A 20,918-nucleotide genomic window follows, 5' to 3' on the forward strand; every position below is an offset into this window, starting at 1 on the left:
GGTTGAGACGGATGTTGATCAACGTTGACTTTTTATATATACTTCAAACATAGATATTTCAAAGTAAACATAGATATTTGCCTTTAATTTGAAATACGGAGTATTTATGTTTGAAATATTTATTTTTAAAATATTTATTTTTGAAATTATTTAAAAGTCAATATTGGTCAATATCCGTCTCGACCCCGTCTCAGCCATCTTTTTACCGTCTCGGCAGTTGATCGTTGGTGACCGTCTTTTTGGCGTTGTTGACCTTTTTTTAAGCTTTAAACGTTTTTTAACCGTTTTCAAGTCCGCTGCAATGGTATCATGGTAAACGGCTGCGACACCCGTCTCGACCGTTTTTTACAGCACTGGACGTGGCACAAGATAAATTGTTAGTTAAACTAATATGATATGCATTAGGGCCTAATGCTCCACCAATGAGTCGAACACTATTGATAACCATCAAACAAGTAATTATGACACTAATATCTAACTGAATATTGCAACAATATACACATCAAATTCATCCATGTTAATAGTCTGTTACTATCATTTCCTTTTAAATTTAGATATTAAATATTAATAATAAATAGAGCAAAGATAGGGTAATTCAGTTAAAATATCTATAAAAAGCTAACCCAACTATTTACAGACATCAAAACTTCAAAAACAAAGAGTGCATATTTGACCCCTCTATCAGACTGCCTATTGTATGTACAAACTCTTTACAGTTCACTTCTATGAACTCCATAATCAGCATAATAACAAGAATAATAAATATATTAAATCGGGTTCTGGTCACAAAGACGGTAACCAGATATAAGAGAGCTAAATGCAAAACTAAGAAAAGTCAAGAATGACATCACTACAGATGCAGAAGCCCTCTTTGTAAAATCATCTTTTCCCCAATTTAATACCCAATCATCGATTCTCGTTGCTGCTGATGATGATGACGAGATCAAAAGATAAGCCAATATCTGTCATAAATGGTTAATTTAGATAAGTTATATCTTTATATAGTGGGTGTTAAAAAGTTAGATGTGATTTGTTAGAGAACTTGCCTGATCTATCAGAAAGTTAAAAAGAATACGCAGAGAGAATGCAACGATGTGTTTTTCGTATACTAAGTGGTATGTCAGATCAGTAACTTGGAGTGTTGCATATATGAAAGCAATAACATTGACTGCTACCAAGTACCTACACCATCAAACGAAGTACGTAAGTGATAAAATAGATAAGAATTATTGTAATACAATTGACTAAATTTAGAACTATTGTGATACAATTGACTAAATCTAACTGCCTTTGATTCAAAGTCAATCTTTTAAAGTGATTTACAGATGATTACATATGATAACCCAATGACCTATTTCTAATTAGTATTTAATCTTACATAAACCAATGATAACTTAATTTTAACCAGGAATTCTCAAAACAACACTTTTTCTTGGTCAAAGAAAATTCTAAACTGGAGTATTTTACAACAACAATAACAACACCCAATCCTGCGTTTGCCAGGTATGGGAAGGTGATATGCACACAATCCTTCCTCTAAACTGGAGTTATTTGTGGGACATAAAGATTACTTAAACTGTTCTTCAAGCCAGTAAAAGATGATCATGGATACTGGAATTTTAAACCAGCAATTCGAACGGAAAACTATTATTCTTGAACGTCAAATTAAACCAATGAATAATAGTTAAAAACCAGTGTATTCAATTTATTTCATGCTACTGCATTTTACTTATTGTAGCAAACTGCAAACAAACCACTTTTCACGTGAAAAACAATAGTACTATGTAAATAAGTATAGACTAACCAAAGAATGATCCATTTTGGACACAAAAAAAATAGCGAAGTAGATCAGTTTTCAATCGCATTTATCAAAAATCAAATCTTTTTTACAAACAAGGCTGGTTTTCATTTTTAATTTTACAAGCAGAAGACCACGATTTACACTTCCATGACATCAATCACTTGAATTCACACATACAACCATGGTTCTAAATAACCCCCCCCAAAAGCTAGGCCGACTAATTTAGTTATTGTAGTAATGTGACTAGTCCCGCGATAGTTCAAACTTGTCAAAAGTCCAACTTAGTCTGTCAAAGTCGGATTTTTTTAGAAAGGTAAGCCCCCAAAGTGTATATAGTCAGTAGTGGCGGAACCAGGATTTATTTTCACCGGGGGTGAAATTTTTTTTAAAGTCGTAACAACTTTTTTGGGCAAAAAATGGAGGTTTTGGAGGGGAAAATTGAGGGTTTTAGGCAAAATTTGATGGTTTGTGGGCAAAATTTGAAGGTTTTGGGGCAAAAAAAAAATCTACTGGGGCAAAGTCGAAAAATCCTAATTTTTTCCACTAAAATTTCAAAATCGACTGAGGGCGGGTGCCCCCGGACCCTTAATAAAAACGCCCCTGTAGATAGTGCCATAGCGGGGATTGAACCTGGGCCTCCTTTGAAGAGTCCCATGCAATCCAACCACTAGGCCATCCCTTGGGGTTCAAAGTCGGATTTACTATGCCAACAACGGCCAAGTAGGTAAATTATAATCCAGGTCAAATACAGTCATGGTCAAAGTTAGTCAACGTTTGACTAGTCCCCAACTCGGATTAGTCCTTACTAGGGGTGTTCGTCGGTTTGGTTTTCGGTTTTTCGGATTATTTGGTTCGGTTTTTTCGGTTTTGAAACTTAAAAAATCAAAACCGAAAACCAAATCAAAATCAAATGTAAATATTAAAACCAAAACCAAAACTAAACCGAATTCAAATTCGGTTTTCGGTTTGGTTTCGGTTAAAACCGAATTCAACTTCGAAAATCAATTTTTTACTTTTTTCCTTATGAGATGTATAAACATTATTGTATCAACTTTGTAATATCATACTAAAGTAATATATAAATTGAACGTACGTATATATACAAATTTACAAAATACAATAAGCTTATATTAGCTTATAAAATATCATAATACAATACATATTATATAAAAAATAAACAAAATCAATAACCAAGAGAGAGTCGAGTAAACAAACTTTGACTTGAAAATGTAAATTATCTACTCAAATATATATCTAACACATGTATACAATAATATTAATAACTTAATATATTTATTTAATAATGTCTAAATTGAATTCGGTTTTATATTCGGTTTTCGGTTAACCAAATTCAGAAATTTCAAAACCAAAAACCGAACCGAAAACCAAATTTTAATTCGGTTTTCATTTTCGCTCAATCCGAAAACCATTTTATACCTTCGGTTTGGATTTTTTTTTAGTTTGGTTTCGATTTGGTATTCGGTTTAAATGGTTTTAACCAAACCAATGAACACCCATAGTCCTTACCACGTCCCGACTAATCCTGACTAGCGACTTTTACAACCTTGGATGCAACTGGTCGATGCATATTCAAATGCCAATTTGTTGTGAAATCAAAACCTAGTAGTAGACTTCATCGTGTACTTTAGCCTCCGCACAAGGATTCAAGTTTTGTATAATAAAAATAAATATGGTATGTTACTAATTAATACAGTAGCTAATGCACTACTGTATTAGCATAGCTTCAGTCAAACCTGTACTACTTTTCTCTATGGTCACAAAGACCCAAATTCATGTTACAGTTTGACTAAAAATTGACTCCCAATTTATACTAAGCAAGTCAAAATTAGAGCAAAATTATAAAATAAATTTGAATATACCTGTACTCCTTGTATCGATCAAACGAATCACCACTCCATCCTTGAGTTTTATCAGTAACCATCACACAAAATGCAATTAAACTCAATACCATTTCACAAACCCTAAACCCTAACCCTACTTTCTCAAATGTCCCTTCACTTCTTGATCTCCTCACAATCGACGTCACCGGAACTCTCGACCGTCTAATCTCGTCATCACCGGAGCTAACGCCGCCCGCTCCCTTCACCGGCCGGTTATTCGTTACGGCGTGAGATTGTGATTTTGCTAGAGGTACGATATTGATGTCATGCGGTGATTTTTGGTTGTTTGAAAGTGGAGATCTGAACGGAGTGTGTAATTTGTCGACGGCAACAGGGACGATGGCGGTAGAAGTGGAGGAAATGTCATCCGAGAGATGAGGTGAGTCAGCTCGGAGAGGTGAGTGGAACTCGTCGATTTGAGAATCGGTATCGGAGATTGAACGGTTGCTGGTGGCGGAGTTGTGGTGGCGATGGTGGTTGTGTTTAAGGAAATCCATGGGGAAATAATTGGAGTGAATGAATAATGTTGACTAATCATTTGGTGGTAGACGTGTATACTTCATGTTATAATTAGTTTAATTTAAATACTCCATTGGTAAGCATATATTTTATTTGATTCGTAAAAATTAAAATATTTTTTAAAAATGTAATTTATAAATAAATTTTATAGGTGTGTGATCATTTTAATTTATTCCCACACTGAAGATAATGGTAATGGTGACGTGGAGTGGGTGAAGAGATTTCTTTAAGTTATATCTATGACGTGTTAAGTATTGGGGTTGCAAGACCACACGTTCGTGTTTCACCCAACCCAGTGTGACGTGTCACCACAAACACCCCACACACGTATGTAAGTGAGCGTTTGTGTTTGGGCATTTGTCAAGAGAACATGAGACTTCGGGTACGATTGTGCTTTTTTTTCCTTGTCATTTTTAACACTTTTTGACTCAACCTCTAACTATATTTTGTCATATCACTCATAAACGCCCTTAACAACCTTCCTCATTACAACCTCTATACTTAACACGTCACGAACATTATAAAAAAAAATCCCCTCATTCACTTCGCATCGGCGTCACCATTATCCGTGGTCTGAAAGGTTGCTAAGGGCGTTTGTAGGTGATATGGCAAAATATAATTAAAGTTTGGGTCATAAAGTGATAAAAATGGTAAGAAAAGAGTTAGGAAAAAATATAAATATAACAAACGGACCCGAAATCTTCCGTGTTTCTTTGACAAATGCCCAAATACAAACCGCTACATTACAGGCGTTTGTGGTGTCACATCACAGTGGGTTGAGAAATAAAGAAAAATGTAATAAGTGAATAGTTAAAAGTGGGTCTAATACATCCATCATATTTCACACACAGGGGGGGGGGGGGGGGGGGGGGGGCGGCAACACGAATGTAAATCGCCATTTCATAACTTGGGTCGATCAACATATTTAACTACTTGATGAATCAAAAGAGGCCCTAACTAACGCCAACAAAAAAGGGCATAACATAATACAAATTCACCTCCCTAGATTCATACACTTAGATATGTATATGTGCACATAAACTTACAACTACGGGTCAAAATTATCAACGTTCAGGATCCGTACTGTCATGAACATTACGATTCTCAGATGCTTGACCTCCGTTTTCAATGGTATCTAAAGCAGTGTCGAAGTCTGAGCTGGAGCCCGAGTTTCCAGTACGGATCGGACGAAGGAAGCCTTGCATTCTCAACAGATAGCTTTGACTTGATGGTTGACTTCTCAAGTAAGGGTTGTTGAAACGGTCAAACGGTAAGGGTCAGCAGGGATGGTGGATAGAGCACTAAGGTCCAGATTTGGGAAGACAGAACATCGGCATCTAGGACATTTCACGTTTAACCGAAGCCATTCATCGATGCATGCCACATGAAAGTTATGCGCACAAGGGAGACCACGAACCTGAAACTCAATTTAGTAAGAAATAAGCGTTGATTGAGCGAAAATTATCATAAAGGTCATATTCGACAATTGCAACTGTATCCTAGATAAGATCTTATGAATTCTCCGTTGTGGTCAAAAACCTCGGTCCATAAATGTACGTAAGAGCGAATTCAGATAAAAATACATGTGACATTTCGATCTAATTATTAAAAATACCCATTTCGCTCTAACTCACACATTTCATTCTAATTACTAACAATCCGATCTATTGCCAATAATTTGATTTAACTGTCAACAATATTCACCCTAATTAATGCACGAAGAGAAATTCACGCAGAATTTTTAATGCATTTGCCTATCATAGGTGGGTCAAAATCAAACGATTCACTCTAGTTTAAATGTATTAGAGTGAATGAATTTGGCCTACATGGCGCTCCTAGGTTGTTGTTAGCGAAATGTTACATGTAGTTTTAATACAATTCGCTCCCAAGCACTTCTAGGGAGTGAGATTCTTGACCAAAATTAAAAATTTCCAAGATTTCGTCTAGATTTGGATCGGAATGGTCCAATATGACCATTATAGTAATTTTAACAAAACTAAATATTTTACATAATCATGGTAAGAGTGGATTATTGGTTGTCTGATTTATTACTGTAATATGATAATAATATTTATATTTATATTTATTTATATGTTTTATGAAAATAACATTAACAATAAAATGTCCACATTAAGTGTAAAATTTCTTAAAAAATGAGGTGTAGTAGAAATAAGACAGTACCTCGTTTCCAACATGGAACTCTTCGAGACAAATCGGGCACTCACTACAATCAGTCGGAACAGCTTTCAACATAAACTTTGGAAGTTCATGGATTAGTGCCTCCACCGCTTCTCTCTGAATTACAATACATATTTCTAATATGCACACAAATAATAAATAAACATATGTTACGGCTTTTAAATTACAAAAGAGCATGTGCATACTTGGGGTTCGGTTAAGTACAACCCAGGATGATATGAAGCAGTATCTTGACCCATGCCTCTCATTTCTTGACCAGCAGCATTCTCAAATGCCCAATCTGGTACACGAACCATATCAACCAGAACCTGTAATGCAAAGTTATTTTTGTACAAAAAAGAATAATAATAATTTATGTATGCTTAAACAAGTAAAAACTAAAAATTCAAAAGGTACCCCGTATTCTGAAATAGGAATTCCCTGTTGAGCACGTAGTGAATGAGCTTGTCTTCTTGTTAACCACTGCACAAAATAGAAGTTAAATTATTATAATTATAATTATCAACATTAAAAGGCATCTACGGAAGGATAATCGGTTACAATTTTGAGGACTACATAGCATTGTAATGTAGTTTGTACCTTTCTTATACACATGGCAGCAATACATACGAGCCCACTGTAGCTAAAAAGCAACCATATAAGGAACCCCCATTTCTGACCTTCTTCAGGCAGCTGAAGTTAAAAATATTCATATTGGAAAATATCTGCAGTAGGATTCTTGAAACACTTGAAAAGGGTGCACAACCAAAACCTTTACAATACAAAGAATCCAACTAAATTGTACATTTGTGACTTAAATGAATAACGGAAAATACTTTTTTTGTTTTGTTTAAAGTGGATCAAATACACCAATCTAAATCGGCTTTGCTAAGATGGGATGCAAAATAAACGCCATATCAATGGTGTACTTTTTGAATTTTGTACAAGTTTATGATACGATAATAACCTATATAGTTAGAAATCAAGATATTTTTAATTTACGGCATTCTATTGTAAAATGAACAGTTAGGTAGTATTAATAATATTCAAAGTCTGATATTAAATCATATGTTCTATATGTTAAATAAATATCTAATGATTTCAATCATTAGATTAGACTAAGTACATTCATGACTATAAGAGCAAAACGCTAGTGTGTACCTCCGACCACCGGTATTTTTCCGGTGCTTCGGAGGGTTACATTTCTCGTATCTCTTCATCTCAGCTCTTTGTTACTCTCCATTTCCTTTTGCTCTTTTTCTTTAATTTGTTTTTTTTGCTCTCATATGTGTCTTCGCGATGTTGTCTAGAGGTTTTGCATAGTGTGAGTTTCAATGGGTAAGAATAAATGTTTTCGATGTACGAGAGTACACAACGACTCTTCGAGATGTTTCGGTATTCACATATCGTCCTTCATGTTTCATAACTTCGCGGACACTTGGAATGTAGCTGATTTACGTCATGTTTTCAAACAATACGGTTCTGTGAAAGACGTCTATCTGGCCAAAAAACGTTTGGGTAGTGGGCAAAGATTTGGTTTTGTTAGATTCGGTGGGATAAGTGACATCGATGGTTTTGTTAAAATTTTGAACACAATACATCTCAAGGGGAGAAGGTTACGCGCCTATAAAGCTCGTGAAAGAAGGCCACCTAGCGATAAAGAGATCCCTGCTAAAAAATGGGTACCGGTTCATCAAGACTCAAAAAAGAGTGTAAAGCAAGAGGGCATTAACTTCATTGAAGTAAAGATTGATGGAAAAATGTTCGAGTTTAAGATCCCCACGTCGGATATAGACCACAAAATTGTCTTTAACTTTTATCTTAGTCATTATAAGTGGCAATTGATCAAGGAAGAAGGTCAAGCACCCCCAATTGAGAGAAGCAACATCAGTGATTGTGTTGATGGTTGTGTGTCCGATGGATCTCCCACTGTCGCAGGCATCCAAAAGACCGACGTAAGCGTGTCCGATGATGCCAAATACCAGTGCTCAAATTCGGCTGCGGAAATAGGAGCTAAGGATGGTTCGTCCAATACCATGGATGGTCGCCGGAGCTCGTTCGACGGAAAAGATGACACTGCCCAGAATTTCGAGGGTGGCGACTCGACATGTAATAATGACATGGAGGATTTCGAGGCTACATGTAGCAATTTTCAAAATTCAAATGGCATCAACCCGACATGTAATAATGGCAGTGGGGATTTCGAGGCTACAGGAGACAAGTTAAAAAATGAAACGGGTGACTTTTGTTCGGTTGAAAATTTAAATGAAAGCATAAATTCCTTGGGTGATGGTGGTGGGGCAATTAGCATGGGGGATATCAACTTTGTAGGCAGTGGGTCAATTAAATCCACAACTAATTCTTTGAAAAATGAATTTGAAGATTCTACAGCAATAAATGGTCAAATGTCCCCATGTGGTCTAACAAAGCCTAACGAGCTTCTAAATGAGTGTGAGCCTAGTGTTGAACTGAATTCTGAACCTTGCATTGGGTCTGGTATTAGTAAGCCCATTAATATTGTGGGCAATTCGGCAAAAGTTTTAATATCTAGCGCGGTAGCTCGTTTTCGTTGTAAAGAAAGAAAAGTTCATCCATTAATTAAAAGTCATTTCGTAAAATATGTTTCGGGTAGAAAATATTGGAAGCGTAGTAGACATCGAGATATACAGCGGTGGTATGAAAGGTATTTAATCGATGATATGATGAATGATTCGGAGGAGGAGGATGATGATGAAGTTGATTGTTGTTCATGTTGCTCATCCAACTCATCCTCGGGATTGGAAACGTAGTCTTCATTGCTTAGTCGTGGCGTTTTTTCGTTACGGGGTCGTGTATGTTTTAGTTTTTCGTGTATGGTTTCATTTGGTTCTTCGGTGGTTAGGCTAGGGGTTCAAGGGTTTCTTAGTTTGTTCTCGTGTTTTAGGTCTATTCGAGTTTTTGTTTGTTTGGGTATTTGTGTGTGATCTCGTGTACTATCTAGCTTCTTGCTAGTTCGTTTTTTATATATATAATATGCTTGCCTTTCAAAAAAAAAAATATCTAATGATTTCAATTCACATTGTTAATACTGTTAAATAATATGTTAATCAAATAGGTATTAGCCTGGTCGTATTGGGACATTCATAAAAATTATTCTTATAAAAAATATCAAAGGAGTTGAAAAAAACAATCCGAAAAATTAGCCCGAAAAACACCAGAATAATTTTCCTTCAATAACTTAATTTTTATTAAAGGTGCATGAGTGGTGTTTGCTTTGCTACCGGTGGTTTGCTCATTGCTTGCGCAACAACTTCCACCCAACATGCCTTTCGAGATGTGTTTTTAATGCTTTTTGGCTCTATTTTTTGAGGCAACAAAAAGCGTCTTTTATTAGCAACTTAACGGCCGCTTAGAGCCTAAATTGAAGTTTTCAGACAGGCTTTAAAACCCATGAAAATTTGATCCCACCATTTTCATGGCGTCTCATTATTATTTTTCTTTATTTGTGTTTATGTATTTATTTATCTTTTTTTTTTTTGCCGGAGGTCCTCACGGAAGCAATCTCTCTACCCTAGAGTAAAGAGAGGGATGACTTTCTCTTCCTGTGGGTGGAGAATTCCTTTTCTCAACCAGTGGTTAGAGAAACGATTTCTCTTCTATTCTAGGCTAGAGGAAGGATTGTTTACATCTCACCTCCCCCATACCTCGCATGTGCGGGATTGGGTATTGTTGTTGTTGTAACTAAATTTTTATTAAGTTCATGCATACCCATTGACGAATTTATTAGATCCACCACCGGCTTGAAAGCCCCACCCGCATACTTTAATAACTTGAATGTAAAAAAGCTAATAGAAGGCATACACAGTCTTTTGCACTACTGAACCATATAGAACCAATAATAGTCCATGCCCAGAGAAACGGATAAAGAAACACCGAAAGAATGGATAACACCACCACTCTTCCACAAAAACGAGCTTGTCTCTGTTGGCGACCAAAATCCCTACATAATTTTAAATAAACCAACTTTTAGGCTTAACATTGTATACAATCTTTATTAGCAATCGACAAATAAAAAAAAATCCAAGAACTCAACTAAGCATATTGATCGCTCATAGAATCATCAAAAAGTTCAAAGCTTTTGGGGTGTTTGGATATACATGTAAAAGATTCTGATTCTATATTTTCTGATTATTTAAGCTCAACTAATATATATTTGTGATTCTAATTCTAGGTAAATGATGAGGGTCGTTGAAAGAAATGATCTACTGATGCCAAAAAAATCGCCGTTCAAAAAAATATATATATTTGTGATTCTAATTCTAGGTAATAATCACTATTATAACCCATCCCAAACTCTACATTAACCTAACATGTCGATTAGCAGGTTTGACTTATATATCTAGTCTAGTTATAGTTATATATCACTAACTTTATAAGATACTTTGATATAATTCAAACATAAAAAAAAAAATAAAAAAAAAATAGATCAAGAATGGCCCCGTTTGGCTCACGGAATGGAATTGAAATTGAATTTAGACACGCCCGTCTAAATTCAATTCTAATTCCGCCCACTGAATTCCGTGAGCCAAACGGGGCATAAATGACTTACAATCCCATTCCAGCAGCAAGTCCATTGTCTACAAACATCAACAACCGAAAGATGAAAACAGTAGTATAGTCAACCTAAACCAAAATAACCAAAAGCCACCAAAAAGTAAACTAACAAATATTATAGCAAAATATTAGAAGCAAAAACAAGATCTGAACTTTATTTACTAAAATTACCCACCACGATCCATATGTGTAATGGGTGTGTGCACAGATGGTAACGCTTCCAATTAATAACAACAATAATTCTATATTAGAAGCAATAGTCAAGAATTAACAACCTTTAGTAAAATTTAATAAAAATTAAATCTTTACACTGAAAAAAGGATACATACTAGTGGCAAGCATTGACAGGAAGAACCCATCATACCTGCAAAATATAAAAATTAAAAAAAAAAAAAAAAAAAAAAATCTTGAATTTCGAAATCAAAACATAAAGTGTGAATAGTGGAACTAACCACTTAAAATCGACGCCCCTAACCGCCATATATTAGGATAATAATAGCATTAATTAACTAATTAATTATATCAAATTCAAAGAATTAAATAAACCCTAGTTATCTAAGAAGGAATGGTCGAATTTTGGTTAAGGGTTTAAATAAAAAAGGTGGAAAAATGGGGGAATTTGGGTATGTGAGATTGATGAATAGTTGAGATATGGAAAGGGATAATCGATTCAAAATGCATCGAACTTTCACCAAAATTCTATTGTATGCATTCAACTTTCAAAAGTTATATTGTATGCATTAAACTTTGATTTTTATCCTATTGTGTGCATGCATTTACCCATTACCGGTTGTTTGCAGATGTGTAACAAGTCACTCTTTTTTAATCCTAGTCATTTGACACATAGATATAATCCCTCCTTTATATAACCCTAAATACCCCCATTTACTTATTATCCTCAAATTAAAAATTCTGATGGAAAATCGCAGAAGCATAACTCATCGTCGTTCCTCTTCTTCCATAATCAGCACGCCTCCAACACAAGAGATTCAATTATGTGATTGTGGTAATCGAATGTATGAGAATACGGGATGGACTATCAAGAATCCAGGAAGAAGATTCATTAGTTGTCCCAATTTTGTAAGTTTTCAATTTTGCCCTAATTTTCGTTCTTATAAATTTGCCCCAATTTTGGTTATTGCTATTATAGGATAAACGAAGGAAATGTAAAGTATTTCACTTTATTGATGAGGAGCTTCCAAGCCAGTACTACAAAGATTTGTTGTTTGATCTTCATTTGCAAACATTGGAGTTGAACACTTGTGACCATCAACCTGACGATCTGAAACTCAAGGAAGAGGTGGTGAAGTTGAAGTCCAAGTTGGACATTTATGATAGGTTATTTTTAGTGTTGATAGGAATTATGGTGTTGTTATCTATAGCAGTAGGTATTTTGATCTTTAAGTAGGTATGTTTGTATTGAATAATGAAAGTGTGTTGTTGAATCTGTTCTAATGTAATTCCTTTTGGTTTCCTTATGTAATGTACTAGTGTTATGAAATGCAATAGTCATTTGGCTTCCAATTTGCTGTTTGTATGCATTGTAAGTGTTTATACGCACAAGTGCAGTGTTTTTATGCAGTGCAAGTGTTTACAAATTGACAGAATGCAGAATGCAATATAACTGAATAGACCGAATGCAGAATGCAAGTGTTTACAATAGACAGAATGCAGAATCCAAATGCAAATGCAATAGACAATATACACAATATACATTAAACATTCATACATTAAAAATTAGGGAATAAGTGTTTACACCATCACTTTACAAAAGACTGCCATTTCTCTATACAAAAGACTATCACATTATCAGTCATACTAAACATTAAAAAGGGAAAATTGAGTCAAATTGATACATACTATGCCATTTTGAGTCAATTTTCCCAGCCAAAAGACATTACATCACCACTTTACAAAAGCAATATAACTAAAACAGTTTTTAAAAAGGTGAAGAAATTTGGGAAACTGGCGAGGTTAAATGGTGGGAGAATGAAAACGCAAAGGCAAAACAGTAAAGATGATGGTGAATTGGTGATTGAGACAGGCTTGTTTAATACGGAGTAGATGTGAAATTTGGAGTGGGTACTCTACACTGCGAATAGTGCTTTTTAAGGTCTAAAGTGTACCATGAAAATGAAAGTGCCGATGGCCATTGCATTTTTTGAATCAAATCAAAATATTTTGATGTTTTCTTCCATCGGGTTGAATTCTAGTTGTTTTTTTAAGACCGTGATTACGGTACAGTCTATCTAATTTGCACATATTACGTGTTCAGTTCCAAAACTGAACACGCGGAGAGTCTATGTGATTTGCGCATATTACGTGTTCAGTTCCTAAACTTTTATTTTGCATGAATGGTTCTCGTGGTTTGCACATATTGTGCGTACAGTCGTTAAGATTGATGGACATTAAAAAATAGTTAAGTTACCTCACATGCGGTGCACACAAGAGTAAATTTGTCATTTTGCCCATTTCTTCGTCATCTTCATCCATAAAATACTTTCCAAACCTTAATTTTATCAATTTAAAACCTACAAAAGTACCTTTCTTCAAATCCTCGTCACTCTTAAAGCTCTGTTAAACTTCATTATAGCAGAAAGCCGCTGAATTGATTCTAAAAGAAATCACCTCCTTTATTTTTTTAAACAGTCAAATCTAAAAATACCGCCGTAATCGATGAATATTACCAACACTTTAAACCAAAATTTCATCAACATCTGTGGAAGATCACAAAATGTCAACACCAACCAGATCACCGTAATATCACCAGCACCATAAACACCTCCAGACCACCTCCACAATCGCCACAAACACCATTGTTCGTCTCTGATACAACACTGACTCCATCAACACATAAACATATCTAGTATTTACATGTCTAACCAATGTTAAAGTCTCGTTTCTGACGGTGATGATCTTGTTTCAAGATCTAGAAAAATAATGGCAACTAAGGTCGCCAGAGCGACAAAACCAACGTGGAATGAGGTGAGGAAGATGCGGCGGTAACTGAAAGTTGAAGGCGGTGGTTGTCAGCGGAGTTCCGGCGGTGGGTATCGACGAAGGAGGTTGTCAAACTCGAAAGTGATTATGAGTTCTTGATTTTTGACGAACCACACGGACTGTTAGTGTAATAATTTTTTTACTTATATAATACGAGTACTCACATTTAAAAATATAGAATTTTCAAACATAACCCTAAGAATTATACTTAAGATGTTAAATCATTTATTATTTACTTGTAATAACTTGTTAATAATCAACTCTAATAATCACCTTACTAATTTTAGTGTACCATCTTTAAGCACTAATTATTTTCTTGAGTATAGCGCTTAAAGCTATGGTTAATAGAAAATTCCAATAATAGAACTCTAAATAATAATCACTCATTAACGTGGACGTATATTAGAATTCACATTTATATTTAAATTTTGTTAACAACTATATATAAGATGCTTGAGATTAGGATGATACATATACGGTACAAATTCATAAATACTATTAATAAAAATAGCAACATTATATTATCACTATCACTATTATTATACATTAAAAGAGAGTCTCGATTAGTTAATAAATGTTTTCAAAACCCCCTTAATCATCGTTAGATTAGAAAATTACGTTACAATACCCCTTAATCCAACGATCATTAATCATCCACTAGTAATATTAGCTAATAAATCAATTTTACATACACTCCATCCCTAAAATACACTAATAACTTCAATTAATTTTTTTTAGACAAAATTGCCAAAATAGTCCTTGTGTTTATGTTATTCTGCCCAATTCGTCCTTGTATTGTTAAAACTCCATAACTCATCCTTAATACCAATAATCAGTCCCAATTTAGTCCCTCCATAAACTACTGTTAAAAGCTCCGTTAGTATACTGTCACGTGCTAATCACCTGACCATATTTCCCAATCAAATACCAGGTTATGAATCCCAAAACTCTTTAACTTTCTTCTTCTTCTTCTTCGTTCTATCCCAAAAAAATCCAAAACCCTAATTCCCTTCTTCTTCGATACAATGGAGCAAATTAGGGTTTTGGATTTATTCGATTCTGAAAAAAGATGTCTGTTTCGCTGCTGCAGGGGAACAAGGAAGACCATGTCGCGGTGGGATGTAAGCCTTCCGTTTTGGTATCAAGTTGATGATTATATAAATTTTTATATTTTGAATTTTGTTCTTACAAATTGTTTTTATCCTCTTAAATAGATTGCGGGTCGTCCCTCTGTTTGAAACTGTGAAGGATTTGAGAGCAGCTGGTTCAGTCATATGAAAATTATTATCAATTGATTGGTACAGAGACCACATCATAAAGAATCACATTGGACACCAAGAGGTCAGTATATCATTACTTCATTAGCACCTTTTATACGCAGTCTTTTAATTAATCAATAACTTGAAATATTAATTTATTCAGGTAATGGTCGGGTACTCTGATTCGGGTTTTATTATTCAATCCTAGCCACCTAGTTCTGTCATGGTATGAAAATAAATTATTTTATTAAATTTCTGAAAATAAATGTTTAAATATATATTCATCTTCTTCTTCGATACAATGATGATGATGATGATTGTAATTGGTCAGAAGCGGGCATCTTTTTGCAGGCAATTGGGGTTTTGGATTTTTTTTTTGGGATAGAACGAGAGGAAGAAGAAATTTAGGTTTTGGATTCACAACCTGGTATTTAATTGGGAAATATGGTCAGGTGATTAGCATATGACAGTATACTAACGGAGCTTTTAACAGAAGTTTATGGAGGGATTAAATTGGGAATGATTATTGGTATTGAGGATGAGTTAAGCAGTTTTAACAATACAGGGACGAATTGGGCAGAATAACATAAACACAAGGACTATTTGGACAATTTTGTCTTTTTTTTAAAAAATACGGGATACTTACCCAAAATTTACCAACAAAAAACGCATCAGTTTTTAGGGTATCCCGTAAGGAGTTATCTCAGTTTTTAGGGTTCCACATAAACAATCAAAAAACGCATCTCTCTTCTTTTCTTCCAAAGTCGTTTCTTCAATGCACCACAAGATGGTTATAATTAGATTGCACGCTACTAACAACTTTGTGCAAATAAAGAAACCAAAAGCTTCATATAAGGTTTCATATGTAGATGAAACTGATTTTAAAGATGAGGAGGTTAACTTGACGGTACGTTGATTTTCTTTATGTAATTAATGTTATTGAAATGTGTTATAACATTGGGATTATTTGTTGGCATCGCTAGGTGGACCTGCATAAAGTTGTTGACTTATGCTTTATTGATTTGATGCAGATGCCTATATGAGTGTGTTGGTATCTATTAGTCTTAAAGAAATAATGCGATCATTTAAAAATTAGGAGTTCCTCTGAAATTGAAGGGTTTTTGTTCAATACTCCACAAACGCACCGCATCAAATTCTTCCCCAATTATGTCTCACGATAATCCTAAATCGTCCCAATTGTATGCTTTCAACAAAATTAGGGTTTCTCTGAAATTGAAGGGTTTTTGTTCAATACTCCACAAACGCACCGCATCAAATTCTTCCCCAATTATGTCTCACGATAATCCTAAATTGTCCCAATTGTTGATACGCAAACCCTAGAAATATGATAAATCCGTTAATGAAATCACATCAACATAATTTGTTGGATTCAGTAAATCAAATCAGTTGGTAATTTGGTATGTCTTTGATTTCTTAGTTTATTTAATGTATTCACTTAAAAAAACCCTAACTAAGGTACTTTTCTCATCTTTTAACTTAATCTGTTTTTGAATATTTGAATCGTGAAGTAGATTACTCATCATATAATCAATCTATATGAATGTTGTATATGATCTATTGATTGTGTGAGAGGTTAAAGATGCAGCAGCAAGATCGAATACGGAAGGTATGATTGTTGATTGATAGAGCTTTTTCACAAGATAGAAAGCATGGAGAATTATCTGGATTTGGATTATTTATTTTAATAGGTGAAAATATATTTATATTCTTTGTTTATATTTCTAAATTGTTGCTTATTATGCAGTTCGTTAGACCTTCAAGATCGTCATAAAGTTCCTACATTTGTGTATCTATTGTGGGCTAGCTTGCATATTGTATTTTGAGTTTGACTTTTAAGCTCAAAAGATCAATTTGACTCACAAAGTCGATGCAACACGTTTCGTTTTTAATACAAATTTGATAACCAGGTTAACAGTCATAAGATGGAAAACATTAATGTAAAGTTTCATGGTATTCAAATTTTATATATTCGATGTACTGTAAAATGAAGCTGTAGAATCTGGTTCAAATTGTAACATTAATGTCGTATATTGTACATTTTCCCTATATATAATGTGTTTGCTTTTCAAAAAAAAAAAAAAAAAATATGGTAAATAGATGTTGGTTCCATGTTTAATAGATAGATAATGGTTTCAGAGAACAGTAGAACAATGGCTTAGGAAAGAAAGGGATGAGGAGAGGAAGAAACTAAAAGAGAGAAAAGCAAATGGACTTCCGGAATTCGATAGGCGTATTGACGGCACTCGAGTAACCGGGGATCCAGTTTGTGTGGTCAACAACGGTTAATTTTTTTTTATTTTTTTTTTCAAATCTCACTAAAATTGGATTTTTTGTGGGTTGTTAGCCATAGGCCATTAAATAGTCTTTGTCACTATTATTTATCTTCTGTTTTGTTTAGTATGTTATGATAATAATCTTGTTTTAAACAATATTTCAGTTCTCTGCATTATTTATTGAAGTTTGGGTTGGGGTTTGTCCTGTACGGGCAAATTGGAAGATATAGAGTCTTATTGAGTTTTGTTCGCTATTTTCAGCCAATAATTTTTTCAACAAATGAAGTAGGTATTCGTCCAATAAGAGCTGGTAGGGAAAATTGTGTAACGAGCTAAAAATGGAAACTTTTTTCGTATGTGTTGAAACATGTAAGGTGCGTACAACTTTTTCCCCCAAATATATCATAATTAAGCTATTTTCATGTTTTTACCCGTTTGACTTGTTAGAGATAATAGATAATTGGAATTGATAATGTTTAAGTAAATGGGTCAGAATTGCCATGCTTACTTTTTAGGGTCATTACAATATTAAATTAACTTAAATTTCTTATTTATGTATTGATAGGGGTGAAGACCTGTTTATTTCTGTTTGGAATCTTCATCATTCTCCGACACCTTGGGTAGATGCGGATAAATTTAATCCCGAAAGGTGGCCTTTGGATGGACCTAATTCCAACGAGACCAACCAAAACTTCAGGTATTCATTAATGTAATCTTGTCTTCAAAGGTACTTGTGTTAATTTGTCTCCAAACTTAAGTTCATTGTTATGACCTGTTTCAGTTACTTGCCCTTTGGTGACGGACCAAAGAAATGTGTCGGCGACATGTTTGCTTCGTTTGAGGTAATTATATTTATATATACGGTGACCAATTATCTATGCCCTGATTTATGCTTCTAAAAGTTCATATTGGGAAATCAAAGTTTAATCGTTTTAAGATACTTGTGTCTGCAGGCCATAGTAGCAGTCTCGATGCTTGTTTGTAGATATAAATTTCAAATGGCATTGGGAGCACCTCTTGAAGTCACATTATCCTTATTCTCTATAATCTTATTCTATCGAATTAAATCTAAAAATGTGACAAATAGCTCATTTCATATTAAGACGTATTATGGCTTAGAAAAACAGTTTGGTTAGACGTTAAGGAAAGTTTAAAAAAAAAATTTGTGTGACAGGCAAAATTAAAATATTTTACAGCTCCGTTCGTCTCATGTCAGAGCTGAATGTATCACACGGGTTAAAAGTTTTTGAATGTTTACTTAAATGTTTACATATTGGCTTGTGCAGTTTGTGGACGTGACAACTTGGGTGTGTTGGTAATAGGTTAATGGGTTTGTGGCACTATGGCCATATGGGTCGGGTTTAGTCGTTTTAGTATGAAAACATGAAGACACCTTAGTGTGTTGGTAATAGGTTAATGATTCTGTGGCGATATGGCCATATGGGTCGGGTCGAGTGAGTTTGACTTGAGAACACGCTGGTACCTTATTAGACTTTTATTTCTTTAGGCACCAGGGTTCACGTGGAAATCTTTATGTATATTCATATATAAGCTTAACCACTATTATGAAACCTATTGTTGAGGTTGTCGATGATCTAAATGCCCTTCTCTAGGTAACTTTCAGCTTCTTTTATCCAAAATTTGATAACAAGTTGCAAGCAAATCATACCTAATTTAATTATATTATTGTGTGACCAATTTGGTTTACATTAGGAAGAAGAAAATCCTGTTTTTGCTCACCGGAAACATGTAGAGGAGACTGGATATCGTTAGAGGTGTAAGCCATTCATCAGTTTATTCTAGAGGTGGAAAATTTAGCAGGTCGTAGGTATTGGGTCAAAGCACACATTTTCAATTTTTAACTTCTTTCGGGATTTTCTAGCATTCAACATAACATTTGACTTTTTAACTTAAGTTATCCTGCTAAAAAAGGTAACTTGAACTGGGCCACTTACTAAATGGGTTGAACTTGCTTCCTTGAGTTGGCTTTGTGTTTGACAAATCTCAAATTTGGGTGGATTTGGGTTATTAATAGACAAATTGATCAAATGGCCTGGGTAACTGAAATATCTACAAATGTACAATGGGTTGAAAATAGCTTAAAGGGTATAAAAATGCCTACAGCCTCTTACACATTTTGTTTAATAAAATCAGATTATCAGATTATTGTTATTATAATAGTATCGTTATTACCATGTTTAATTTGTCAGATACATTTATGTAGTAAATGTACTTGCTAGTGGAAGTAGATCAACTAGGAAATCAACTTGATGAATATATTGCAAAATTGAATGTTATTCTCTGTAAAAAGGCAGATGGGATCCAGCAATTGCAGACGAGATTGAATAATTTTCAAAAACGTTTGTGAATACAATGTTTTATCATCTGCTTCCAGTAGCTACTGATTTAGTATACCTAGCCAATTGTGAGCGACTCATTTCTATTTTGTTTGTTGAAAGATGAGCGTTTGAGTTGTTTTTTCCTAAGTTTTTTTTATGTGGATTTTAGGTGTGAATTATGTAAGCGTTATCCGTTTACTCATTTTTGGCGTGAATTATGTAAACGAGTAGTCATATGACTTGAACTTTTATATAATTGTTTTGGGTGCATTTAAGCTCCAATATGAAATTGTGACAAAGGTACATCGAACAGATTGAGTGCATCTCAACGTGTCTTACAATTGTATTTGACACAAATGTACATCGAACAGTTTATGTGTGTCATGTGTGATTACATTATAACTTTGTTAGAAGAGTATTAACTTTATTAACCATCAACTGACATAAATGGAATCCAAGGTTTTAAATAAGATTTTTTAATTTATATTTTTATACATTTAAAATTTGGCAGTGTAATATTGTTTATTTGTACTATCATGGTTTAATATTCTCTTAAAATTGTAGTGACCTGAACTTTTCCATGTTTATATATATTAAATGAAATTGTTATTTACATGATTAAGTATTTCCAACATGTTAAGCAATCAAACTTGTTAAGACTTGATTAATTTAAATAGGTTTCATATAGACAATTGACCACCCAAGTTGACTGGTGATTCACGAACGTTAAAACTTGTAAAAACTATATGATGACATATATATGATTATATATATAGTTAACATGATATTATGATAAGTAAGTATCTCATTAGGTATTTTTAACAATGTGTTATATACATAAAATTGAGTTTATTGAATTAAGAAACTCGAAACGATATATATAACGATTATCGTTATAACAACGTCTTACTAAATACATATGAATCATATTAAGATATTGATACACTATGTTTAATCATGATAAATGATAAGTAAACATGTCATTAAGTGTATTAACAATGAACTACATATGTAAAAACAAGACTACTAACTTA

The 20,918-nt window shown here is 34.0% G+C and overlaps 3 protein-coding genes across 10 annotated transcripts; 1 reads left to right on the top strand and 2 right to left on the bottom strand.

Annotated features, from left to right (window-relative positions):
• Window positions 1–587: 587 nt before the first annotated feature.
• LOC139848242 (CASP-like protein 4A3) lies at window positions 588–4,261 on the bottom strand. Its single transcript, XM_071837977.1, has 3 exons — window positions 3,682–4,261; window positions 1,047–1,182; window positions 588–962 (listed from the first exon to the last, which is right to left on the bottom strand). Exons 1-3 carry the CDS (start codon window positions 4,197–4,199, stop codon window positions 768–770), a joined length of 849 nt encoding a protein of 282 aa, XP_071694078.1. The 5' UTR covers window positions 4,200–4,261; the 3' UTR covers window positions 588–767.
• An 857-nt stretch (window positions 4,262–5,118) lies between these two features.
• On the bottom strand, window positions 5,119–11,601 carry LOC139847022 (E3 ubiquitin-protein ligase SIS3-like). The gene is given in 11 exon segments (XM_071836622.1): window positions 5,119–5,476; window positions 5,479–5,638; window positions 6,403–6,516; window positions 6,606–6,728; window positions 6,817–6,882; window positions 7,000–7,092; window positions 10,240–10,378; window positions 10,988–11,061; window positions 11,168–11,234; window positions 11,318–11,356; window positions 11,445–11,601. Coding segments are annotated over 11 exon segments (1,095 nt in total). The 5' UTR covers window positions 11,474–11,601; the 3' UTR covers window positions 5,119–5,285.
• A 4,326-nt stretch (window positions 11,602–15,927) lies between these two features.
• Window positions 15,928–18,753, top strand: LOC139847274 (protein LUTEIN DEFICIENT 5, chloroplastic-like). 8 transcript variants are annotated; one of them, XM_071836943.1, is made up of 7 exons: window positions 15,928–16,158; window positions 16,235–16,960; window positions 17,409–17,553; window positions 17,807–17,914; window positions 18,111–18,242; window positions 18,327–18,387; window positions 18,499–18,753. In XM_071836943.1, coding segments are annotated over exons 4-7 (378 nt in total). In that variant the 5' UTR covers window positions 15,928–16,158; window positions 16,235–16,960; window positions 17,409–17,553; window positions 17,807–17,912; the 3' UTR covers window positions 18,682–18,753. The 8 variants fall into 8 exon arrangements, 5 of the variants coding, with proteins under 5 accessions (XP_071693044.1, XP_071693042.1, XP_071693045.1 ...); XM_071836941.1 differs by having other exon boundaries at window positions 16,283–16,960; XM_071836944.1 differs by having other exon boundaries at window positions 16,852–16,960.
• Window positions 18,754–20,918: the final 2,165 nt, after the last annotated feature.

This window comes from Rutidosis leptorrhynchoides, chromosome 5 (genome assembly GCF_046630445.1).
Source record: "Rutidosis leptorrhynchoides isolate AG116_Rl617_1_P2 chromosome 5, CSIRO_AGI_Rlap_v1, whole genome shotgun sequence".
Lineage (NCBI taxonomy): Eukaryota > Viridiplantae > Streptophyta > Magnoliopsida > Asterales > Asteraceae > Rutidosis > Rutidosis leptorrhynchoides.

Excerpts from the sequence above, each read along its gene's own strand:
- LOC139848242 (XM_071837977.1), bottom strand. The coding sequence starts at position 4,199 with ATGGATTTCCTTAAACACAACCACCATCGCCACCACAACTCCGCCACC. Across the intron at positions 1,183-3,681 it reads GATCGATACAAGGAGTACAG|GTACTTGGTAGCAGTCAATG; the intron begins GTATATTCAAAT and ends TTGATGGTGTAG. Across the intron at positions 963-1,046 it reads TTAACTTTCTGATAGATCAG|ATATTGGCTTATCTTTTGAT; the intron begins GCAAGTTCTCTA and ends CATTTATGACAG.
- LOC139847274 (XM_071836943.1), top strand. Across the intron at positions 18,243-18,326 it reads GAGACCAACCAAAACTTCAG|TTACTTGCCCTTTGGTGACG; the intron begins GTATTCATTAAT and ends GACCTGTTTCAG. Across the intron at positions 18,388-18,498 it reads ACATGTTTGCTTCGTTTGAG|GCCATAGTAGCAGTCTCGAT; the intron begins GTAATTATATTT and ends TTGTGTCTGCAG.